The 23,010-nt window shown below is 49.5% G+C and overlaps 9 protein-coding genes across 9 annotated transcripts; 6 read left to right on the forward strand and 3 right to left on the reverse strand.

Moving 5' to 3' along the window:
- Positions 1-224: 224 nt before the first annotated feature.
- Positions 225-1,946, forward strand: F9C07_4221 (putative tannase; the record flags this gene model as incomplete). The annotated part of the gene is made up of 1 exon (XM_071511200.1): positions 225-1,946. One exon carries the CDS (start codon positions 225-227, stop codon positions 1,944-1,946), a length of 1,722 nt encoding a protein of 573 aa, XP_071364750.1.
- A 366-nt stretch (positions 1,947-2,312) lies between these two features.
- F9C07_2066786 (uncharacterized protein) lies at positions 2,313-4,946 on the forward strand (the record flags this gene model as incomplete). The annotated part of the gene is made up of 2 exons (XM_071508716.1): positions 2,313-3,638; positions 3,897-4,946. 2 exons carry the CDS (start codon positions 2,313-2,315, stop codon positions 4,944-4,946), a joined length of 2,376 nt encoding a protein of 791 aa, XP_071364751.1.
- A 255-nt stretch (positions 4,947-5,201) lies between these two features.
- F9C07_4222 (putative siderophore iron transporter) lies at positions 5,202-7,480 on the forward strand (the record flags this gene model as incomplete). The annotated part of the gene is made up of 7 exons (XM_041290803.2): positions 5,202-5,599; positions 5,656-5,873; positions 5,923-5,975; positions 6,035-6,377; positions 6,426-6,699; positions 6,753-6,875; positions 6,925-7,480. 7 exons carry the CDS (start codon positions 5,202-5,204, stop codon positions 7,478-7,480), a joined length of 1,965 nt encoding a protein of 654 aa, XP_041143925.2.
- A 105-nt stretch (positions 7,481-7,585) lies between these two features.
- On the reverse strand, positions 7,586-8,569 carry F9C07_4223 (putative leucoanthocyanidin dioxygenase; the record flags this gene model as incomplete). The annotated part of the gene is made up of 1 exon (XM_041285296.1): positions 7,586-8,569. One exon carries the CDS (start codon positions 8,567-8,569, stop codon positions 7,586-7,588), a length of 984 nt encoding a protein of 327 aa, XP_041143926.1.
- Positions 8,570-9,227: 658 nt separating this feature from the next.
- On the reverse strand, positions 9,228-9,743 carry F9C07_4224 (putative integral membrane protein; the record flags this gene model as incomplete). Its single annotated transcript, XM_041285297.2, has 1 exon — positions 9,228-9,743. One exon carries the CDS (start codon positions 9,741-9,743, stop codon positions 9,228-9,230), a length of 516 nt encoding a protein of 171 aa, XP_041143927.2.
- A 1,983-nt stretch (positions 9,744-11,726) lies between these two features.
- F9C07_4225 (glycoside hydrolase superfamily) lies at positions 11,727-12,469 on the forward strand (the record flags this gene model as incomplete). The annotated part of the gene is made up of 2 exons (XM_041290812.1): positions 11,727-11,879; positions 11,930-12,469. The coding sequence occupies 2 exons, from the start codon at positions 11,727-11,729 to the stop codon at positions 12,467-12,469; spliced, it is 693 nt and encodes a 230-aa protein (XP_041143928.1).
- Positions 12,470-15,547: 3,078 nt separating this feature from the next.
- Positions 15,548-17,829, forward strand: F9C07_4226 (putative hydrolase; the record flags this gene model as incomplete). The annotated part of the gene is made up of 8 exons (XM_041290818.1): positions 15,548-15,878; positions 15,935-16,151; positions 16,200-16,384; positions 16,437-16,840; positions 16,894-17,103; positions 17,156-17,296; positions 17,348-17,478; positions 17,529-17,829. The coding sequence occupies 8 exons, from the start codon at positions 15,548-15,550 to the stop codon at positions 17,827-17,829; spliced, it is 1,920 nt and encodes a 639-aa protein (XP_041143929.1).
- A 781-nt stretch (positions 17,830-18,610) lies between these two features.
- Positions 18,611-20,486, reverse strand: F9C07_4227 (general substrate transporter; the record flags this gene model as incomplete). Its single annotated transcript, XM_041290806.2, has 4 exons — positions 20,154-20,486; positions 19,873-20,073; positions 19,429-19,814; positions 18,611-19,371 (listed from the first exon to the last, which is right to left on the reverse strand). Exons 1-4 carry the CDS (start codon positions 20,453-20,455, stop codon positions 18,611-18,613), a joined length of 1,650 nt encoding a protein of 549 aa, XP_041143930.1. The 5' UTR covers positions 20,456-20,486.
- Positions 20,487-21,981: 1,495 nt separating this feature from the next.
- On the forward strand, positions 21,982-22,982 carry F9C07_2104127 (uncharacterized protein; the record flags this gene model as incomplete). Its single annotated transcript, XM_071508967.1, has 5 exons — positions 21,982-22,071; positions 22,175-22,510; positions 22,671-22,693; positions 22,725-22,811; positions 22,877-22,982. 5 exons carry the CDS (start codon positions 21,982-21,984, stop codon positions 22,980-22,982), a joined length of 642 nt encoding a protein of 213 aa, XP_071364752.1.
- Between the last annotated feature and the right edge of the window lie 28 nt (positions 22,983-23,010).

The raw sequence follows: 23,010 nt of genomic DNA on the forward strand, positions 1-23,010 counted from the left end.
GCCGATGGGACCCCGGCCTTGAAAGCACGATTTGCTTGAGTCGAGAGGGAAATTGAGACCCGTGGGCCTATCTACATCACATTATTGGAGAGATTGTTGGTTTAATCCCCACAGCCCAATGCTTAGCTACGGAGGTTGGTGATGACGCACAGTTTAAAAGCTCGCCCCTACACCCATAATGCAAATGAGCTTGTCAGTCCTACTTGTCTTTCTCTCGAATAAAAATGAGGTCGGCGCTAAACATCCTCGCGGGAGCAGCCACTCTCACAGTGGCACAGGCTGCTAGCCTTAGCGATGTTTGCACGAACAGCCATGTCAAGTCGGCTCTGCCCTCCATTGACCTCATCAATGGTCTTGTAATTGATTCATCTTCTATTACCACCAATGCCGTCTACAATGCTTCCACCCCCGGAGGTGACTACTTCCCAGCAGCATCCGCCTATGATTTCTGCAACGTGACTCTCACGTACGCCCACCCTGGACGCAACGATCGAGTTCATCTTAAATTATGGATGCCAGCTCCAGACCAGTTCCAAAACCGGTGGCTATCCACTGGTGGAGGTGGTTTTGCGATCAATCACGACGAACAGCAGCTTCCGGGTGGTGTTCAATATGGCGCCGCGGCTGGCATCACTGACGGAGGTTTCGGCAGCTTTTACACCCAGTTTGACCAAGTATTCCTGCTGGCCAATGGCACGATCAACTATGAAGCACTTTATATGTTTGGCTACCAGGCGCACCATGAGCTAAGTGTCATCGGAAAGGCTTTGACAAAGAACTTTTATGGCACGGGAGACGCAAAACTGTATGCCTATTGGCAGGGGTGCTCCGAGGGTGGTCGCGAGGGATTCAGCCAGGTGCAGCGATTTCAGGAGTTCGACGGCGCAGTGATCGGCGCCCCTGCCCTTCGGTATGGCCAACAACAGGCCAACCATCTGTATGGAAACTTGGTCGAGCATACACTCAAGTACTACCCTCCGCCCTGTGAATTGGAGAAGATCGTTAATTTGACCATTACGGCATGCGATCGCCTGGATGGAAGGTCCGACGGTGTGGTGTCGCGGACCGACCTGTGCAAGCTGCATTTTAATATCAATTCAACGATTGGAGCACCCTACTCCTGCCCAGCCTCAACGACAGCAACTGGTACAACCCCGGCGCAGAACGGAACCGTGTCTGCGCTCGGTGCAGCAGCAGCCAGGAAGATGTTAGATGGCCTTCGCACTCTTGACGGCCGTCGGGCCTATATCTTCTACCAGCCTTCCGCCACCTTCGATGATGCGCAAACGAAATATAACCCCGAAACCAAGCAATTCGAACTCGAGGTCTCTGCCTATGCCGCCGAATGGATCCCCCGCTTCCTGCAGCTACAGAATTACACTCTATCTTCCCTGGAAAACGTAACATACGACACCTTAAAAGACTGGATGGAACTTGGATGGCAGCGCTACGAAGACGTCCTGCAGACCACATGGCCCGATCTAACTCCTTTCCAGTCCGCGGGTGGAAAGGTGCTTCACTACCATGGTGAATCGGATCCAAGTATTCCGGCTGGATCCTCGGTACACTATCATGAGTCTGTTCGTAAGACTATGTACCCCAACATGTCTTTCAACGAAAGTAACCAGGCGTTGAATGAGTGGAACCGCTTATTCTTGGTCCCCGGCGCCGCGCACTGCGCCTCCAGTACCGATCAAGCCAATGGCCCCTTCCCCCAGGCAACTCTCAAGACGCTCATCGAATGGGTCGAAAATAGTATTGTTCCAGAAACTTTGAATGGTACCGTGCTGGATGGTGATCACAAGGGTGAACAGCAGCAGATCTGCGCTTGGCCCTTGCGTCCCTTATGGACAGAGAATGGCACCGTTATGAACTGTGTGTATGACCAGGCTTCCTTGGACACCTGGGACTATGAATTTGATGCCTATCGCATTCCTCTATACTAAAAGGAATGTCATGTCATAGTCCGTATATTTAGCTGATAATAAAGAAACGCACTCGCTTCTTAGACAAGGATACCTGTAAGGAGCTTCCATCTTGTACATGTACTCTTATAAAGCTTCAGATCAAAGGTTCATCTAGAAGTTCGTCAAGTGAGTTTCGAAAAAATCAATAAATTTATGTGCACAAGCGTCGTCGCTGACTAATGAGTATAATCCTTCCCAATCGAGTAAAGTACATACGGCTCGAATATCCTCGGCTACTCCGGCTCTTGTGCATCTCAGCAACAGAACGCCCTTTAGTACTATAGGGTTCAATATCCACACTTGTTTGGCATAAGGACATTACTCAGTGTTGTCTTTTAGCTCTGGATGCCTTCTCGTGGCCCGAAGACGACTGGCGAACTTATCATTGTCCACCAGGAAAGCCAAAAGAGTCGAACGCGAGCTCGAGCGCACTTGGCGCATAACGGGATCAGAAAGAGGATCCAGAAGCAGCGTGGACAGGACCATGACAGTCCAGCACCCCCCGGCTCAAGAGCTGTAGCCGCTTCTCCCATTCCTGCCCCGGTTGGACTGTCGGGCTTTTCAATGGTGGAGTATTTGATCTCCACCAACATCTTCCCGGATCTTAACAGCACATGGGGTGTGAGTCCCGCTGTTTGTCCCGGTCCTGCAAATCTATCGCATACCCTCTCGCGGGCCTCCGATGTACTGGAATGTATTTTCCGTGCCAATTTGGCATTTCACTGGCTTGATCTCAATTTGTGGACGACCCCCGAGAAGAAGAGGAACATGAAAGTCGCCGCCTTGACGTATCGAGGGCAAGCACTAGCATTGGCGCAGAAAGAATTGCTTCGCCGGCGTATACCAAGCTCCACACACCGTGACACTAAGCGACAACCGGTCCACCCGGCAAATAGGGAGATCTGCTTTGGTATCGTGCTCCGAATGCTTCATCTCGACTACCGGTTTGCGCGATGCGACGTCCAGGCTCATTTTGTGGCATGCCGGCAACTGCTGAGGGACAGCTCAGATGGCAGCCTCACGGAGAATCAGCAATCGCTTGAAGCTCTAGCATCCACCATTCGTAATCCTCATCTCCATCACCTCATGATCACCTTTGAATGTATCAACCGCACCCCCAACAGTGTCATCTGGGATGATGCGGACTTAAGCTTTCTTACGAGGAATCTGTATCAATTTGTCAATCGCATTCAGGCGGGTGATGAAGTATCTACGGAGAACCGAACTTTGGATGAATCTATCCCAATGACGCCGCCAAGGGTCTCCCCATCCACTATCTTGTGGCGATGCCTCACAAAGAGACCGACGTCGATCCCGTCGAATATCTACCGTGATGTTTGCGAGTCTAGTGCACAGATTGCGGCATTACTACTCATTTGTTCCGTGTTTCTCGACTATGAAGATGACTCTGAAAGCACTGATACTTCGATTCCCTACCAGTGCGTTGAAGAACTGGAGAATGCGCTCTTTGCTCTCGGGGAGGAAAACGCTGTATCAAGTGCGCTCAATTCCGCCTGGATGTTGGCTGGTGGACTTGGACTACCGCTAACACACCGGCGCGCTCGTTTGTGGTCTGTATCTGGGATGCTATATGCTCTGAAACGATCTTCCGGTCTTGATCTGACCGTCACAACATCGGGCCATGTGGTGAATGCGCAGTATGTCAAGCAGGTTTGCTTGGATTTCTTGGGTAGGCCTTGGATACGATCCTGAAGTAGAGAAAACCAACATTGGATTTCGATATACTGTCCGAAATCCATGCTTGCTCCAAAAATATTGCCTCATCTCAACACATCGCAGTTGCCAAGATACTAACCCGAATAGGAAATTTCCTAAAAGGGCAAGGGATGACACAACGCTCAATGAATCTTCTCAACAATTTTTTTGGCTGGATCGCAGACTACCTGTTAAATATCGCATATAGTCTAGGGTATATCCATAAAGGCTGTGGGCTATGCGATCCTCTCTACCGGCTCTTTCCCTGCATTAGCTCCACGTCGTGTCAGCCGGACAGCGTCTGCGCTAGTAGCATCCGGAGCAATCTTCACGATGGTCAATCCTTCGCTTTTACCTCCAGAGCTACGAAAGCTCTCAGATGACGTCTATGTTTATGACCCCTTCTTAGACTCTCAGGGTGACAGCCGCAGCAGTGCAAGCGATCCCACAACTGTTGTCCTATACACATGGGCCGATGCACACGTACGCCTGGTTCAAAAATACTTCCAGGGGTACAGAGACCTCTACCCGTCTACTAAAATTATCATAGTTATGGCGAAGACTATGAAGACGTTTTTCGCCGGACGAGAGACGAATCAAGCCGTTGTTCGAGACATGGTGGTCAAGGAATTGTGGCCGCTTAGTAGCCGCAAACCAAGTACGTCTTCTGAGCTTTCAGATAGCTTGACGTATCGGGGAACATCGCACCCCCGCATCCTCATGCATGCCTTCTCGAACAGTGGCGGCGTCAACCTGGAGGCCACTGCTTTGGTTTGGCATTCATTACAACTGAGCCTGGGCCAATCCATCGGCCCACTACCCATCCAAGGCCTCATTCTCGACTCGACACCTGGTGGAGACTCCTTTTCCCGTGAATTTCAACGCTGGACAGCCGGAGTAGCGCTGGGGTTCGCGTTTCTCCCAAGGCTCTTGGCGAAACTGGTGGCGGCCATCATAGTGCTACTACGTTTCGGGCTACCGGGTCTGTTTGGAAAAGAGTCGCTTCCTGTCCGTGGACGGAGAGTCACCAATTCGCCCGACTACATACCAACAACTAGCGGACGGTTGTATATATACTCCGACTCGGACCCCTTGATCGGAGACAAAGATGTGGAGTCGCATGGGCATGAAGCGAAGGCTAAGGGATATCAGAATATTGAGTTGGAAAAGTTCCAAGGTTCGGGCCATGTCGCACACATGCGACAGGATCCAAAAAGGTATTGGGCTGCGATTGCAAGGTTCTGGGATGAAAGATGTGTGTGAAATTAGTATCGTTCTGTGGTGTAAGTGAGATGACTGAGAGAAGCATGTATTGCGAGACGTCATTGTAATATAAATTAAGTCTTACGCCTTTCGATTCAATCTGAAAACGTATGATATCTATATCCACTGCCGGAATGCGACGGATCTTGCAATAGCCGACGGTGGATCTTATCTGATCATCTGATAACCGCCGAGGCTTGTGTAGCCAATCGGTGGGTGTACCAATTTCTATTGAACTGGTTCTTTTCCCCCACAATGGACACACTTTTCCTGCTTCCGGGGAAGTTTTGTCTGCGTTGTCGCTCTTACATACCAGAGGTGCCCGTTCACCTACCCTATTCGCGTGGCCCCTTATACCTTAACCTCCTTGCTTCTGCATACATCTCGCTCGCCTTGGCCAGTAGCGCGCTACTTCATGTATCCAATGTCATGCAGAAATTCTTACGGGCGGTTTCCCATGACTCAGAGCCGGAGGGAAGCAGATCCTTGCCCGTGCCGATCATGAAAGACCCACGCGACGAGGGTTATGAACCTATTTTTGACTCGTCGGAAACTGTCGCCGAGGCCAGGGAGGGAAGGGCACATGGAGTCGCAGAGATTGAGGCTCTGGCAACAGTGTGGTCGACCAAGGCTCTTCATATTGGATACGCTTTGTATGAAACCCCAGTCTCATAATACTGTTTCGAGCAAATCTGACGTTGACGGTTAGAGTGTTTTTGATATTTTTCACCAACTCTTTCCAACAGGAAACGACGGGGAGTCTTTCACCGTATGTGTACTCGAAGTTCGCCAATCACTCTTTGATATCAAGGACAAATGTCCTGACCAATGTTGTCGGTGGGGTGGCCAAATTGCCGTGTGCCATGTTAATCGATGTCTGGGGCCGTCCGAAAGGGTTTGGAATCATGACTGGCCTATGCACTTTAGGTAGGATGGAATCTCCTGAGACGGACAAGACTTCAGCTGACTTCAATAGGACTTTTCCTAATGGCTATTTGTGGAAACGTGGAAACCTATGTCACCGCTCAGGTAAGTCTCATTCCCTTATACGGCCGAATGGATTTCTTACTGTATGAGGACTTCATTAGGTCATATACTGGGTAGGATACAATGGAATGGACTACGTCCTCCATATCTTTCTCTCCGATATAACGGATTTGGTAAACCGATCGTTCGTTTATGGCATGGCATCAACTCCTTATGTTGTCACCACATTTGCCGGCCCTGCAGCCGCGCAATTGATTTATGAAATAGGAGGTTTGTGGTGGGGATTTGGGATATTCGTCGTCATCACTCCACTTGTAACGGCGCCATTCCTGTGGTTACTCTGGACCTCACTCCGCAAGGCGTACACAGAGGGGCTAATCCGGAAAGCTCATAGTCGCAGAACATGGGCAAGATCCGTCAAGCATTATTTCATTGAGTTCGATAGTAGGTATTCCGCTCTGACGTGATATGTGTAGAAACTGACTTGAGCAGCTATTGGACTATCATTGGTGACAGTGGCATTTGTTCTGATGCTCCTCCCATTGGCCCCAGCCTCACATGCTAGCAATGATAGTATGTCCTTGGCTGATAGATCGAGATCGCCGGATACCACAGCGTCATTTTTTCTCGGCGTGCTTGCCTTTATGGCATTTGTGCTCTGGGAGCGCTTTTGTGCCCCAGTATGCTTCTTACCATTCAACCGGCTCAAGGATCGAACGTTGCTGGGAGCTTGCTTTCTTGCTGCGTCCCTTTTTGCCAGCTTCTAGTATGCTTCCTGTTTCGTAATCATGATACCGAGCCCTTGCTAACATGCCGTAGCTGCTGGGATCTTTACCTTGCTTCCTACCTTCAGGTTACCTTTAACACCAGAATCCGGGAGACGGGCTACATTTACAACATCTATACCATTGGGACATGTCTTTGGTCGGTACCACTGGGACTGTAAGTACAACTTCTTTCGAGCTATTATTCCTCACTGACATCGCGACAGGATCATTCGCAAAGTCGATCGCCTTAAATGGATCGCTCTAGCCGCCATGCCATTAATCTTTCTTGGGACAGGGCTGATGATCCATTTTCGATCACCTCAAAGTCACATTGGATACGTCGTACTTTGTGAAGTCTTCAAGGCCCTAGCCGGGGGCACTCTGGTAATCTGTCAGCAGATGGCAGCGATGGCCACCGGCGGCCACGAGAGTGTTGCCGTCTCCTTCGCCTTGGTAGGGCTGTTCACCAAATTGGGAGGAGGCATCGGATCTGCTATTTCCGGTGCAATCTGGACCAGCACTGTCCCTTTCTACCTGGAGAAGTATCTACCCACAGGGAAGAAACACAAGGCATGGGAGCTCTACGGATCGATCGAGGAAGTCCTATCGTACCCGATAGGGACCCCAGAGCGGGACGCTACCATCCAGGCGTACGGGGTAGCTCAACGACGGATGTTGATTGCTGGCCTTTCCATCCTACCGCTTGCTGTGGCATCCATCCTGCTGTGGAGGGACATCCGCTTGAAGAAAGTCAGCCAGGTCAGGGGTACCGTCTTCTGAACATGCATGAGAAGGCTCGGTGGGCACTATGAGTTGACGTATATTGGAAAGACTTTGTACATAGAACCTTGATAATCAAAAATTAAGTACATGATACCACATGGCTTAGGCCGACGCCTCCATGGTCTTCAACTTCTCCTGCAAGGCTGCAAAGTTTCTTTGCATAGCCCGTGTATTGAACTGCTCCCCCGTCAGCATCGGATATTTCTTCTTTGGTCCCTGGATGAGGGCATCCTTGCACGGCTGATTGAAGTATGCAATGCTATACCGATCGCCATAGTAGTCTCCCGGCTCCGACGGAGCTTTGACACGATGAAAAGTTGATTTAAAGCGATCATCCGACCACGACATGAGCAGGTCCCCGATATTACAGACGATCTCACCCGTACGCGCTTCCACCCGAGTCCATTCATCGCCGATCCCAAACTCCGTCACAGCCTCGCGACCAGGACATATTTCTAATCCACTTTGCCCATCCTTCTGAAATAGCAATGTCAAAAAATCCCAGTCGGCATGGGCACCCGCCCGATGATACGTGTTCCCATCAGACTTTTCCGGTAGAGCAAAGTAATGCAGCAGTCGCATGGTGGTCTGTTCATTGTGACGAGACACATCATGGCATTTGATAAAGTACTCTTCCGGAAAGCCGAGGCCGCGTGCAAAGCACCGCATCAATTGTTCCGACACCCCCTGCACACGATGCATGAAAGTCAAGGACGTTGTGCGAAACCCGGGGAGGTGGGCATCCTCTAACCACAGGTTGGTCATGTTCTCTCCGAACTGTAACTGGTATGATTCCTTCGTGTCTGGTTGGCCTGTGGATGGCCTGACCTGGGACTTCTTTTCCCAGCCGACATTGTTGGGATTCCACGGCACGGTGGCCTTGACGTCGTCAGGGAGGTTGAAGAAGCGCTCAGTGGTCGCGAACATGGTCTCGATCTCATCGATAGAGATACCATGATCGACAATCGTGAAGAAACCGACATTCTCGGCGGCGTGGACGAGATCCGCAGTGATCTCATCGATTCGCTGGTCGAAATTGGCCAGCGAAATTTGGGGGATCGGACGGTCGACGTACTTTGTTGGCATCGTGTAGTTTTAAACAGTTTCCAGGGGAAATTTGCAAGCCAGAGACACTCGTAACTTGACTTTTTAAGCCTTAATAAGCTATCGAATACTGAACTATGGATGTGGGGCAAGAATGATGATATGCTTCTGCTTATCAGGGTATTTCCCCGCATGACGGAGTCCGCCGACGGTTATCAGTTGTAGTCATCTCTTTTCTACGGTTACATTTCACCCTGACTGATTCCTTCCACTTGATATCGCTTATGCTTCGCCTGTTAGTGCAGATCTTTACGATGTCTGCCGTTTATCGTGGGAGTTTGCCCTGACCACCGAAAGCGATGCTGATTTCCCTGTTATCAGTCCATGCAGGCAGACGCTGATTAGCGAAGCTCACAATCTACTCATAGGTTTGTCGTGGAACTATCTATGGCTGTGCTTTGTGTCATTCGTCTGATGCTATACATAGTCTATCTATTGAGAGAGCGAGCCTCCACCGCATCAAACAGCCCTTTATACATACACAAGCCTCTCGCAGCCTTCAACCGAGGTCCACGATACCCGACCCGCGTCGGTCCATCCTAACCGGTATATTCTCCTACTATACAAATCTCAAAGCTAGAAAGCCATAACAACTATACTAGATAGAGACCAGGCAATCAAGACAAACCCTGATAGCGGTTCACGGATCGATCAACATGGCAGCACCCACAAACGCCAACCAGGCAGGTATATCCGCCACCAACATGCGAATGCGATGTACTCCCAGCCAAGTGTGCATCTCCTTACTCGCTTCGGCTTCGGGGTCGGGGTCGGTATTGTTAAGAATGCGTTGAATCGGCGGTGCGACGAACGGTACAAAAGCCAGATGCCCAATGGCCCCAATAAGGCCAGCCCAGTAGAACGTTGTGCGAGACACAGGCAGCGGTCGGGAGCAAGGATTCGTCCAAAGAATATTGCATAGCGAAGTACCGATCGTCGTGAAATTGAGGACTAGTACGAGGCTCACTCCTCTCGGGAATATATAACGCCAATAATCTGCAAGAATCGAGTCGGACTTCTCACGAATCGGCGGCTGAACCAGCCCGGAGTAGAATATGAGTTCGCTAGTAGCAAGAACGAGACTTCCGGTGCTTGTTGCAAGTGGAGCTGCCCGGAGGAGGGAATAAGGGTCGATAATAACTCCTGAGGCCATCATATACGAATGAACGTGAGACCCTGTCAATAAGAACAACTGGGCTTGCGAAAGACTGTCTACTACAGTATGGCTTTTATAGATCAATGTGGCTTGAGCTCACTTGGGGAGATTCTGATGGGCCATAATAAGGTCTACTAATGAACAGGAAGTGGACTGACGCTTGCACTAGTGGCCGCTACTATCCAAATTATTCGTCGATATCAACGAGACCAGCAGTCTCTAGCCTTGGCCCAACGTATAAGCAACGATTGTTATTGGCATGCTCGTAAACGCCCCGCTTAAGTCTTATGTGCCAACATAATATTGAACTACGGCCACAGCATCATCGCACAGGTCCATGATGAAGACCCTAACATGCTGTCGACTTTGAGTAACGTTTAGCTGCATTTGTGCAAAGAGCATATTCAACGAGCCCCTCTAACAGGGCCAAATTTCAACCAGCTCAGGTTTAGCACAATCCAGGCCAACTTCATATTCTAGCCAAATTTGAGACCGAAGTACCTGAGAAATCGCTCAGCCAGCTAGAAGACAACTCGAAATGAGTATAAAGAGCCCATGAGAGGCAATAGACTCAGCCATCTTTTGAGAGACACATGGCACCGATTACTTAATAAGGGCATGCGCATAAATAATGTCAGAGAGCCCTCAAGTAACACGAAGAGACCATACGTTCAGATGAATCATAGGGATCATCATCTCGCCATGTCTATGCTGCTCGTGATGGCAAGTCTTGGAATCCCTGGGCTCTAAATTTTCTGTGTGACTTAATGAATGCCTAGCGCCTGTGAGAGGACTGGCAAGCAGCTACATACAGCCTAGAACTACGAATTGTCGTTAGGAGCCTTACATGGGAACATGCTACGGAAATTCAAGTCATTATCGCTAGTGTCGTGGTAGCAAATATAGAGCCCAAACTACCTTATGACACAATGTCTAATACTATGAGGATGGTCTTCATACTAGTGTGAGTCGCATAATTCAAATGAAGGGACTTCCAGAAGAATAATGTCCATGTATCTGAGAACTGCAAGTGCTGGCTCCAAGTGAAACTGCTAGTATCACCTACATGCTTCGGCGCTCGCTGCCAGCGTCAGCTCTGTTACTGCGTATGAAGTTATGTCTTCCTCTCGAGGGGTGAATCAAACTGCCATTCCGATTGTAGCCGGAAGTCGCAGTAAAATAGTCCAGCAGAACAATCAGTATATGGTATGGATGGCTTTACTCGTATAATTATGGCATAATCTAGCTATCCTGCCGCATAACAGGGTCGATGTGTGTGAAACCGGACCAAAGGCACGTCCTTTGATTAAAAGATATTAGAGGCCTTTTCACCCTGGTTGTATCCTATGATTTCTCGTATTTACCGACTTGGCGTCGCGCGGATTGGATGCATCCTCCATCCAGCCCCATTAATCAAGGGAACTTTGGGTCGATCTTTACGATATACAGAAGAGATCGTCCATCGCGCCACAACAATCCTCGGTTTTTTTCTGTTTCTTCACGCTCGTCCTCAAGATGCTGCAGCTTTAGAGCATGGATCGACCTCTCTGAAATAGTCCCAATAACGTATACTTGCTTGCCCTGACAGAATAGTGCCGGTGGTTCGTGTTATGGTTAAAAATAACAACAAGGGAGCCACCGGTGCATCCAAGGCTTCGTATCCAGAGAATGCCCCACAGCTTCACATATCACGAAGCCAATAACAGTTGCCCCTTTTTAATCTATTACAAGGATCATCTGACGATACTCAACCGACGTTACAATCCAACCTACACATTCAGTTCTGCAGTGCTCATCTAGATTGGGATGTGCATCATCATTGCCCGACATGGTAATTTCCATGCTTTCCCTGAATGATAACCCGACACATTGCGCCAAGTAAATCCACTCTAAAAGACCCTTATATCTAGGGTCCTGCACCCACCAGGAGATGCCATCAACACCACGGTCATCACTTGCAGACACAGACAACCAGCAACCACGATGAAGCTCGCCAACCTCGCCCTCAGCGCTACCGCCGGTCTATCCCTGAAGGCCACTTCGGAGACAGTCCAGGGTTTTGATATCTCCAACCATCAAGCCACCGTAGACTTCAAGGCGGCCTATAACGATGGCGCTCGCTTCGTCATGATCAAAGTGTGTCACTGTTCGTCTTGATATTTTGATCGTGTTGTTAACATTCGCAGGCAACCGAGGGCACCACCTTCACGGACAAGGTCTTCAGCTCACATTATCAAGGCGCTACCGACGCCGGTCTGATTCGCGGAGGCTACCATTTCGCGCTTCCCGACTCCTCCTCTGGCGCGGAGCAAGCGGAATTCTTCCTCAAGAACGGTGGCGGCTGGTCCAAGGACGGCATCACATTGCCCGGTATGCTCGATATCGAATACAACCCATACGGTGCCACCTGCTACGACAAAAGCGCCGAAGACATGGTTGCCTGGATCAAAGACTTCGTCGATACGTATCAGAAGGCAACCGGTGTCTACCCCCTGATCTACTCCACCGCCGACTGGTGGAAGACCTGCACCGGAAACGCCGGCGGCTTTGGCAGCACCTGTCCTCTCGTACTCGCCGCGTATAGCGACTCGGCGCCCTCGACGATCCCTGGCGATTGGGCGACCTACACCATCTGGCAGAATTCCGACAGCTATAAGCATGGTGGTGACTCTGATATCTTTAACGGAGGGTATGAGCAGCTGCAAAAAATTGCTAAGGCTGAGTGAATATGGATCGATGACATGTTTTGCGATATGATATTCTTTCGTTTGTTTCTTGTGAATGTATCTTTCAACTGTCCAGGCGACGGTCGCTAGTTGAACAATTGACATGCCGTTGGCCTTCTATCGTCTATTCAACATAAGGGATAGATCACGCGAAGACATGGCAATCCTTGTCTTGCTTTGGTTTTTGCAACCCTCTTCACATTATCAGTTTCACGGCCTTGAGGACACCCACACACCTGGGAAGACGTGCTGTCATTGATCTGCCTTGGTAAGATAGAACGGAAGAGTAGATAACTCTCCTTTGGAGTCTGGCAAAGGCCGAAGCCACATTTGCCACTACGACTCAGTCAGACGAGAAATATGCTGAAATAATTGCGAGAGGGCCGTAGAATAGCCACCAACCCGACAACTCAACATTTTTCTTTGTATGTCATGTTTGTCGTAGGGCTTCGTGGTGGTGAGGACAACTCAGCAAGGAGACCAAGCAAGGGGGATGGGCAATTATAGGTATTCCAAGATCTGCCCAGTGATGTAAAGTGTTTCAGATTGTCAATCAAATGTCCTAATAAACGCAACAGAATATGGAGACAATAAAATAGAATCTACATTTGTCATTGACATGTTGCATAAACCACATCGATCTAGCACGATCCCAACCCAACAAGCAAGACATTGGCAAATTTATAAACAAGAACTTACAACCCAAATCTATCCCTATTCGTGTCCAAATTAATTGGTCCGCAAATAAAAGTCCGAATAACCCATAAATGCCCATCATCGCAGCTTTCGTGGACGCCACAAACTTTGGCAAATACACCTTGCATCTCCGCCAGCCCAAGGCAATTTTCATACGTTGAAAGAGTCCGTTGTCGGACTTCCGTGCAGAGACGGACATATCATTCCTTTTACTCGGTGGGTCCTCCACGGTCTCCCTGCATTGTTGGCGCCTCGAATCGCCTTCTATGTGGCTTCTCCTGAGTACTGGTCCAGGGTAAAATGCCTTCGGCGATAAGCTTATGGTGTTTAGAAATACACCAGAAGCCATCTAGAATCTATGGGGCCTTTTTGGGTATGATACATCTTAGCCTGGTATAGTGCCATCCGCTAGTAGGCCAAATCACGTAGATCAACTATTGTTGTTAATAGTCTGTACTATAGTAAGTCAGGCCCCACACAACTCATGTGTGTAATTGTTGGTTGGACTATACAATGGACAAGGATTGGCACATAGAAACACTTCCTGTGGGTACTGTACTCAGTACAACGCACAGGAGAAGGTTCTTTCCGTGTGTTTTGGTCCATCTTGGTCTCGGTCATGGATGGTCATGGATGGTCATAGTGGGATAAGGAAAGCCAGCAAGTGGCGGTACACACACCGGTCATATTTGCCAAGAATACAATGTCCAAGTGAAAAAAGAGGTCCCTGTCTAACTGCCGAGAGTCGTATGTGAAAGGAAACTAAGACTCCCAAGCAAACTAAAAATAAATCAAAGAATCAAGCAGACTGAAGAGATTTTGGTGTAACATAGCTTAATGTTGGTTGTTACCAGAACAACCCTTCCACGCCTGAAGAGCAAGCCATGCCCAAGACCAGTTGCCCTGTTCTTTCATGTATGCTTCGTTCTAGAAACTTGCTGTAGAATTAACCCCGAAGTGAGGGGCTATGTTTAACATCAGTCTTACATCAGTACATACAAAGCCCTTCGGACTGGGCTGCGGAGTTTATCCACCGCCACAACATGTACCTCATCGCGCCCTATATTAATCCAGGCAGAAACCAAGAAATATAGTACATTCCATTGTGTCGAACCTGCCAATGACGGACTGACATGACAACTTGCTGCTCTTGTCTGCATTAGTTCCTCTCACTCGCATGTCGTTAGGGCTATGATTGGCCTATACCAGGGAAACGGGATCCATGATGTCACTATCCTCGCGCTAAGCCAGACAACATCTTCCAGAGTTCTGCTCTGTATCTGCTAGAAAGATTTGTTGGTATCCCATGATCAAGTATATCCGAGGTACTCCGGTCAAGTGCACAGTTATCCTATTTTTGCGCGGTTTTAATTTTGTTTGGGCTGGGGCAAAACAATATCCATCGCCCGGGGCACTAGTAGGCCAAAACAACAAAGACCACGGTGGGTGATAATTAAAGTCTAGGAATGTATGGTAGCATTGTGGATGGACCTGAGTGGCGTTGATACTCAGGGGTTAATCAGCAATGATTGCCAATGGTCGTGCTTTGTCCATGTGGTCAACGGGGACTCGAAAATTGGGACGGAGAAGAAGTGGCTTGTACCGGCATTCACGAAAGTTCAATATCCCCCACTTTGCCCAAAGACCGAGCTTGAATCCGTGGATCATATCCCATTTTTATCCAATAGGCCATACTATCTCACCGCTTAGGAGAGATCCTATGAGAGGGGCGAAAGCAGAAGGCTGAAAGCAGCCAGCCTGATGCCAAGAATAGGTCTCCGCAGGTCAGAGGATCAATTTCCCAAATGGGAAGTGGAATATCAACCCTCGGTCTCCTTCATATCTCGGTCTTTTCCGTTGACAAACAAGAAATAGCTTACAAAAATCAGTGATCTGTCAAGGTCGACTCATCAGACTCCAGATCTGAATGGTGTCTCCGACCCATCATGCAAAGATTGCCTAGTTGATCGAGCGATCGCGTTCCAAGGGATGACCCTGCGGATCCTCTAATCCACCGACTAATGTGCCAAGAGAGCCCAGTTGACTGCCAATTGTCCGGGCTCGGCTGGTACCTACCGGCAAAACCCTACTCTAGCAATTGCGGGGTTACCTTGTTGGGCGCATGATGCCGTCCCTGCAAGGGTAAGGCGAAGAGTCATGGCCGTGTGCGGGGGATGTATTCACTGAGCTATCTGATGGATCCTGTCGGAATAATGTGCCAGCAATCAATTGGCTGTTCCAGGATCGGGGCTCCAGCGAGGCTTCTGTCAGGATGCCAGGTGCTCCAAGTATAAATACCACGGGCAAAATGCCCGCCCGCTGCGTCTCACGGGTTCATCCCTGCAGTGGACAGGAGCCGACACCTTCTCAGCAGTGATAAACATGTATTTTGCTGGTTCATCTCTCGTGCTTCTGTTGGCAACTCATGCCCTAGCTGCGGTGCCCGCAGCACTCCATCAAAACAAGGCTCGCCAAGCGACTCCATATGCCGTCAAAGAACCCCCATTGACCACGCCATGGACGGACAAAGCCGGCACCGACCCTTGGCCAGAGTATCCCCGTCCGCAGCTCGAGCGGTCTGAGTGGAAGAATCTGAACGGCATCTGGCAGTATCAGGACGCACAAAGCCTTGCTGCTCTTGACAGTCCACCATTTGGACAACCCCTCGCACACGAGGTTCTGGTGCCTTCCTGTCTCGAGAGTGGTCTATCCGGTAAGTTATGCCAGTCAGCCTGGTGTCATAGCACATACTCATCAGCACATCTCCAGGTATCCAAGGGAAAGATACTTTATATTCGTGGTTTACCACGCAGTTCACTGTTCCCCAGACTTTCAAAGACCAGAACGTTCTGGTGAACTTTGCCGCGGTAGACTATGAGGCGACAGTCTTCGTTAACGGCAAGAAGGCTGGGTTCCACCGCGGAGGTTACTTTCACTTCGCATTTGATATCACCGAGTTTGTGAATCGTGATGGCGAAAACGAACTGTATGTGCAGCTCATTCCGTGACACTGATAGCAACTAACGTATGATAGCCTCGTCTTTGTCCATGATCCCACAGATAGTGGAGACGATGTCATTCCTATTGGCAAGCAGAGATTAGTCCCCGCACATATCTTCTACACGCCCTGCAGCGGCATTTGGCAGAGTGTCTGGATCGAAGCTGCACCTGCGAACCATATCACACGACTGGATCTTGCCGCCGACATGAACGGTAAAGGTACGTAGTGCCCTTCGATATGCGTCTTCTTGATACTAATATAGCGAACTAGTTACTGTCACTGCCAATACTGCGACGACAAGCGGGTCGCCGGTCGAGGTCAAGGTCTATGACGGTGATGAGGAGGTTGGATCCGGCCAGGGAACGTCAGATCAGACCTTCGACTTCGTTGTTGATGGTGTAGAGCTATGGTCACCGGACTCTCCGAAATTGTACAATGTAACCGTCACGATGGGCGACGAGGAAGTCCACAGCTATGTCGGTTTCCGCACGATTGCCAAAGGCAAGGTCGACGGTGTAGTCCGTCCGTTGCTGAACGGTGAATTTATCTTCATGTTCGGAACCCTTGACCAAGGTTACTGGCCTGATGGACTTTATACACCACCCACCCGAGAGGCCATGGTATATGACCTCAAGTTCTTGAAGGACCTTGGCTTTAACATGGTTCGGAAACATGTGAGTGAGACGATACCAGGGGCCCTTAGGAGCTATACTAACAAACATCATAGATCAAGGTCGAGCCAGCGCTTTTCTATCGGGCCTGCGACGAACTAGGACTGCTAGTCATCCAGGACATGCCGTCTGCGCGTCCCCTGTCAAGACCGGATCCCTGTGCTACCAGCGATATCATACCTAATGCGTCGCAACAGGAGGAATTTTCCAGACAGTTAGAGGTCCTCGTGAACCAGTTCAAGAGCTATCCCAGTATTATTGCCTGGGTAAGTAGCTCAGTCGATTTTGTGTCTCTCCCACTCTAACCCTTCCTTGCAGGTCATCTATAATGAGGGATGGGGTCAGATCACATCGTACTACCCGGAGTTTGAATTGACAGACCGAGTGAAGGAGCTGGATCCAAGCAGGCTGGTCGATTCGACATCAGGCTGGATAGACCATGGTGCAGGTGACTTCAGCGTAAGTGAAGGCGACCACACCAGATCGCGATATGATAGCTGACGGTCGCAGGATAATCATCACTATGCCAATCCCCAGTGCGGAACTCCCTTTTACTCCCTGTCATCCAGCCCCCACGATCCCAGCCGTATTGGTTTCCAAGGAGAATTCGGAGGCATCGGTCACAACGTCTCCATCGAAAAGTGAGTTCACAGAGTCCACGTCTCGTGATGACATCTGCTAACTATCCCAGTCTCTGGAACGTCCAAGAGGCCATCAACCATATCAACGAGACGTATGAGATCGACGAAACACTCGAGGCATGGAACTACCGCGGTCACATCCTGTTAACGGAGTTTGAGGACCAGGTTCGCAGATTCGAATGCAGCGGAGGTGTCTGGACACAGACCACCGACGTTGAAGGCGAGGTGAATGGTTTGATGACGTACGATCGCCGCGTGAAGCGTGTAGATGAGGAGCAGTGGAAAAACGATATTCAGGCCCTTTATGATGCGGCTGCTAAACGGGGTGCTCCATCCAGGAGGAAGATGTAGGAGAACGTGTTAACGACCACTGTTTGATTTCATTGTCAGGTTTGGATAACCGCGTCTTTTCCTTGTCTATCTTTCAGATGCGTTACATATTTGTGCCCTTGGGCTTATTTCAATTGTATATGGTTCTAGTTCTTTCACTGTGCGTGAGATGAATAACTTTCATTGATACCCTGGAATGCAGTGAATATTGTCTCAAGTTGGGAAATAGAGTACGTACTTTCTGACAACATAAGAACCCAACTGAGCCTAATGGGCGAGGCCACGATACATAAATAAGAATGATGTAGATCAGCAATACGTCTGACGCGGCATCCACGCATTCCAGCGATGATCACAGCACAACACACCATAGAGCTAGTTTTCACTCATAGATCGGCGATACATAGAAGCCCGAAGTTAGTTGCAAGGCTACAACGGTACATCATGTTTCGAGGTGCACTTAGCTATGTTGTTTGTGGTACTTGTGGGAATAACGCTTGCTTATCACTCAAACAATATAGACTAGTCTTGCCCGACCGTGTCTTATAGCAGGAGTAGTTGATCGTAGGGCCACTATATAGTTTACCACTTAACAAAGGATCAATTTGTATTACTAGATGACAGAAAGCATGCGCCGTAGCCTGAGCTGTCACTATAATTGATTCTTAATGAATGTGGTTAAAGTAGTAGGCTATTAACTAGAAACTCATGAATATGCATTCAAATTACCACATCCTCATCTTATATCCTCGCGCTTTCTTGCAGCATTCTTCTGGAGGTCCGCATCTCAACGGTTCGCAACCTACGATGCAGTCTTCTGCTCCGGCTGAGTCACTTCGACCTCCCGAGCCGCCGGTTCTTGCTGCGCCTTCGACTCGAGACCCTCGACATCACCTCTCTCCAATTGCTCGATACGCCCCGTCGTTACCCGTGTCTTCCATGCCGGTGTGCCGATATATTTGATGCCATTGGGATCCTCGAACATAGCCTCAGTCTCCTCCAAAGTCTTACCGGCCGTCTCAGGGAAGAAGAAGTAGACATGAATGAACATAGCGGTGTTGAACACTCCAAAGATGATATACGTCTGCCAGCGAATGTTGGCAAATGCAGGGGGGGTGAACAAACCCAACGCGGTGTTGAACGCCCAGTTCCCGGACGTTGATAAGGCGACACCTTTACCTCTGAGACGCATGGGGTACAGCTCTGGTGGGTAGGTCCAGCTGACGGGGCCCCAGGTTGGGGCATAGGAGGCCACGAAGAGGTAGGTACACGCGATCAACCCTTTAGCCGCCGCGCCGTGTAATCTCATCGACTGCTGGGCGACTCCGTCGATACCTCCTGGTACGACCTCGCCATGGACGGCCATGATGGCACCATTGGCATACATGAAGGTGCCCATAAGTACCGCGCCAATGAGCAAGGTCGGCCGACGGCCCCAGCGATCCAACCAGATCAGAGCTGGTAGGGTCATGAGGACGTTAATTATGTATTGAATGGAAGAGGCAAGGAGGTTTGAATCTCCGGAATAACCGGCCATCGAGAAGACATATGTAATATAATACACTGCACCATGATACGTTAGTCGAGGTATCTCTCCAGAGGCCCGGGCGGGTCACTTACTCATCACGTTCATGCCAGTCAACTGGGACCAGATCTGCATGAAAAGGCCAATGATGGTGCGGTTCAACATTCTCGGTTTGAAGAGGTCGAAGTACGTGACATTCTTGAACTGGCGTTCAAAGTCACACATCTCCCGGATGTCCTGCATTTCGAGCGCTACAAATGGGTGGCTCATGTCTCCCTTACAGTGGACTTTCGCCAGGATGGTCTGGCATTCCTCCCAGCGGTCCTTTCGGGCCAGCCATCGCGGTGATTCTGGGAGAATCATCATACCCAGGAAGAGGAAGACGGCGGGAATCATCTGCAGACCCCAAGGGATTCTCCACGCTGCCGTGCTATATCCAAAGGCGGACCGATCGCCGATGTAGGAACATCCATACGAAATACTTGAGGGACCGGTTAGTCCATGGTGGTGTCATACATCTGGGTTAGGCCAGAGCTTACTAGAACATGATAAGAATACCCCATGTGATAGCCCATTGTTGGACACCAACAAACCGACCTCGTTTCGACGGCGGCGAGATTTCACTGATGTACACGGGTACCTGGGCAGATTCGATACCGACACAGAGACCGTTGAAGATACGGCCCACAATGAGCATGCCAATGTTCTGGGAGGCGCACATGATCGTGGACCCAATTATCCTTTGCACTCAAGATGTCAGTAACATAATTCTGCCTTGCTTTTTGTTCTCCCTCTCAGTCAAACAAGTGTATGGACTCACCAAAGAGAGCAACCGGCCATGATGGAAGTCTTTCGGCCAATGCGATCAGACAATGGACCGGAAATCAAGGCGCCCAGCCAAGAGCCAGCGGACATGGATGCGGTGATACCTCCTTGAACCAGTGATTCGGGGCCGGAACAGTCTGCATCATCGGTGAATGGAGGACCCTGAGGGCCTTGGTTAAAGTAACATTTGTAAGAGTTTTCGTTCAGCTGAGCTGACATGGAAGAGATATCAAAGCCAAAGAGGGCACCGCCGACGACGGCGATGCCCGCAATGACATAGATGTTGCCAACCAACATGATGGTCGACTTGAGGAAGATTCACTCTCACGGCATGCACATGAGAACATCAGCACCAGGAAAAAGAAACGATCTACGCGGCCAAGAGGGCCCTTTAAATAGGAGCACTTGTGTGCGCGTCAGTGACAGCCCATGCTTCCCAGAAGAAAGCCGACCCCGCACAGCCTTTGCTGGAAATAATCCCCATGTCAGTGACAAGACGACACCATCTTAGTGGAGGTTATTTGTCTGTATCTCCTGACGTGTCCCGTCGGTGCGTATGCGCTGCGATTGGGTCGCTTGTGCCAATGAGGGAAGGAAACCTACAGGACAAGACAAGAAGAAATTGAATGATTGGTCCCGCGGATCCGGATCCTGGCTTGGTCAACTCTTTGAGCGCATCACATTGTGCCGAAGCCGTTGTGTTAGGGTTACATGAGGTCTTCTTCGCCGGGACGTCATTCATGTTTCTTGAACACGAGTCGATCATCCTGTGCTCTTGTTTTGCGCAGCTTTCTCTCTAGATATCTGTAAGAATCAACTGAGGTATGTACCTACCAACGAGGTTCTATAATTCAGATGTGTATGTACAGTTCCCCAGACTTCTCCCCCACCTCCACCTCCACATTCTACCTACATATGTACAGTGCCGAGACTCCACATCCCCTAATGACAGCCACATATCTCGCTCTCCACTTTCGAAGACGAAGTATTAAAATAGTGAGAATGAGAAGCAGCTAGCTCTGTCATGAGGTCATGAGAGGGAATCCTGCGAATCACATAGGGTCATCCTCGGAATATTCGAGCCGATGAATATAACAAAGTTATATCGAAGGAGCAGAGGGGCATTTTTGATTCGCTCTTGGCTCCCGCATGGACCTCGTCTCCTTTCTCCCCGCAGTTATTGACCATGCTACTCTGATACTAGGATTATAGGGAGACATGGATGGCACGATCCATGGGGTTGGGGTCACCCCAAGTCATTGGTGGAAGTAACGTTCTGTTACTACGGAATGGATTCAGATATAACTGCCAAGAAGGGTGGCTGCCGTTGTAAATACGATGGGTAACTCGGATAGCTGACGCCTCTTTGCTTGTTTAAACGAGATCGCGCTGAAGGTGAGTGTTTAAATCAACTTCCATTGTTGTTGGACTTGAAACCCTAAGATGGTTGCATTTCAGGCTGCGAGGGGTGAGGTGCTGGCTCGCTCCATCAGGATAGGAACACAACTCTTGGCGATCATCTGACAGGTCTGCTAGGCAAGAACTGATTCGAGGAGATATTGAGCCAGTAAAGCAGGACATCGAAATTGACCAAGACCGTCTGTTCCCTTGGCGCTCAGACCATCTTATTCATCATCCATCGCGGTTGATTCTTCTGCCGAATTGCCGGTGGTTAGTCCACGTGATCGGGCACATTAGTTATCGGGTGTGCTGAGGTAATCGGGGGGGGAATTGAGAAAAAAAAAAGTTTGTTTGTTTGATTCAACACGCGATCAAAACCCAACCCTACCCTACCCTACCCTACCTTAGAGAAAGCGACCGCCATGGCTCTTATCGAAATACGACAGTCTGACTTGTCCCGCCAAGAATACGAGATATTGCCTTTTTCGGTCTGGAAGGAAATCATGGACGGAGTGAAAAAACGGCCGAATGAATGCCCGCCCAGATAATGGAATGATGACATGGTGGAACCGAAGACGCTTAGCTGCAGGTGAACCCTGAAACACCGCCACCCAGCCATGGTTGAGAGTGGGCAGCAAGATCCCTCTGGTCCATGGATCAGGGATCGAGACTGCACTCAATCGACATGGTGCTTTAGCTGCGCAGCCAATCATTGCTCTCCTCCCGTTGGAGTGGGATTCCCCTGGTGAGCATCCTTTGGTTTCGAACGCTCTCATGCGTGGCCACACTGAGGCTGCGTGGCTCATCACCAATAACAAGCTCCACTCCGGGTCCCAGATTCTGGAAAGGGCAATCCGAACAAGCAATCTCCTCTGCCGCCATTACCGACTCGGTCTAGTCCCGAGCCAACTAGGAAATTCTATTCAAGGACATGTTTTCTCAGTCGGGGAGGTGAGTGTCGCTGCTCTAACCTGACCAGTCTAGTCAACAATGAGGTGATCCTTCATGCCTAGACTCCTTGGCTGCATTCTCCATTCTATCGCTGCTTTAAAGGTCAGCTTTCCATATCTACTCTTTTATCTATATAAAATACGACTTTTATACGGAGTAGACTTGGCGATGGCTATTACCTTTGTACGTATCTACTACTCGTAGTAACGTAAAGTCATACCGAAGTATATGCGGTATTCGTGAGATCAGACACCCATGCCGCAATTAATAGCGCTACTGCAAAGACCTTGCTTCCCGCAATGTTAGTGAGAGAAACAAAGAGCCAAGTATATTTGGGGTCAACTGATCACAGTCGACTCGCTGCAGCTGTTCTAATCCGCGTCCATCAGGCAAGGAAGACAAAATCCAAACAGATCCCGAAGAACAGGAGTATCCATCACACCACCACCCTATGGCAGTTCACTTAAAGTAACTCCATTATAAACCCTTGAATAAAAGAC

Source organism: Aspergillus flavus, chromosome 3 (assembly GCF_009017415.1).
Source record: "Aspergillus flavus chromosome 3, complete sequence".
Lineage (NCBI taxonomy): Eukaryota > Fungi > Ascomycota > Eurotiomycetes > Eurotiales > Aspergillaceae > Aspergillus > Aspergillus flavus.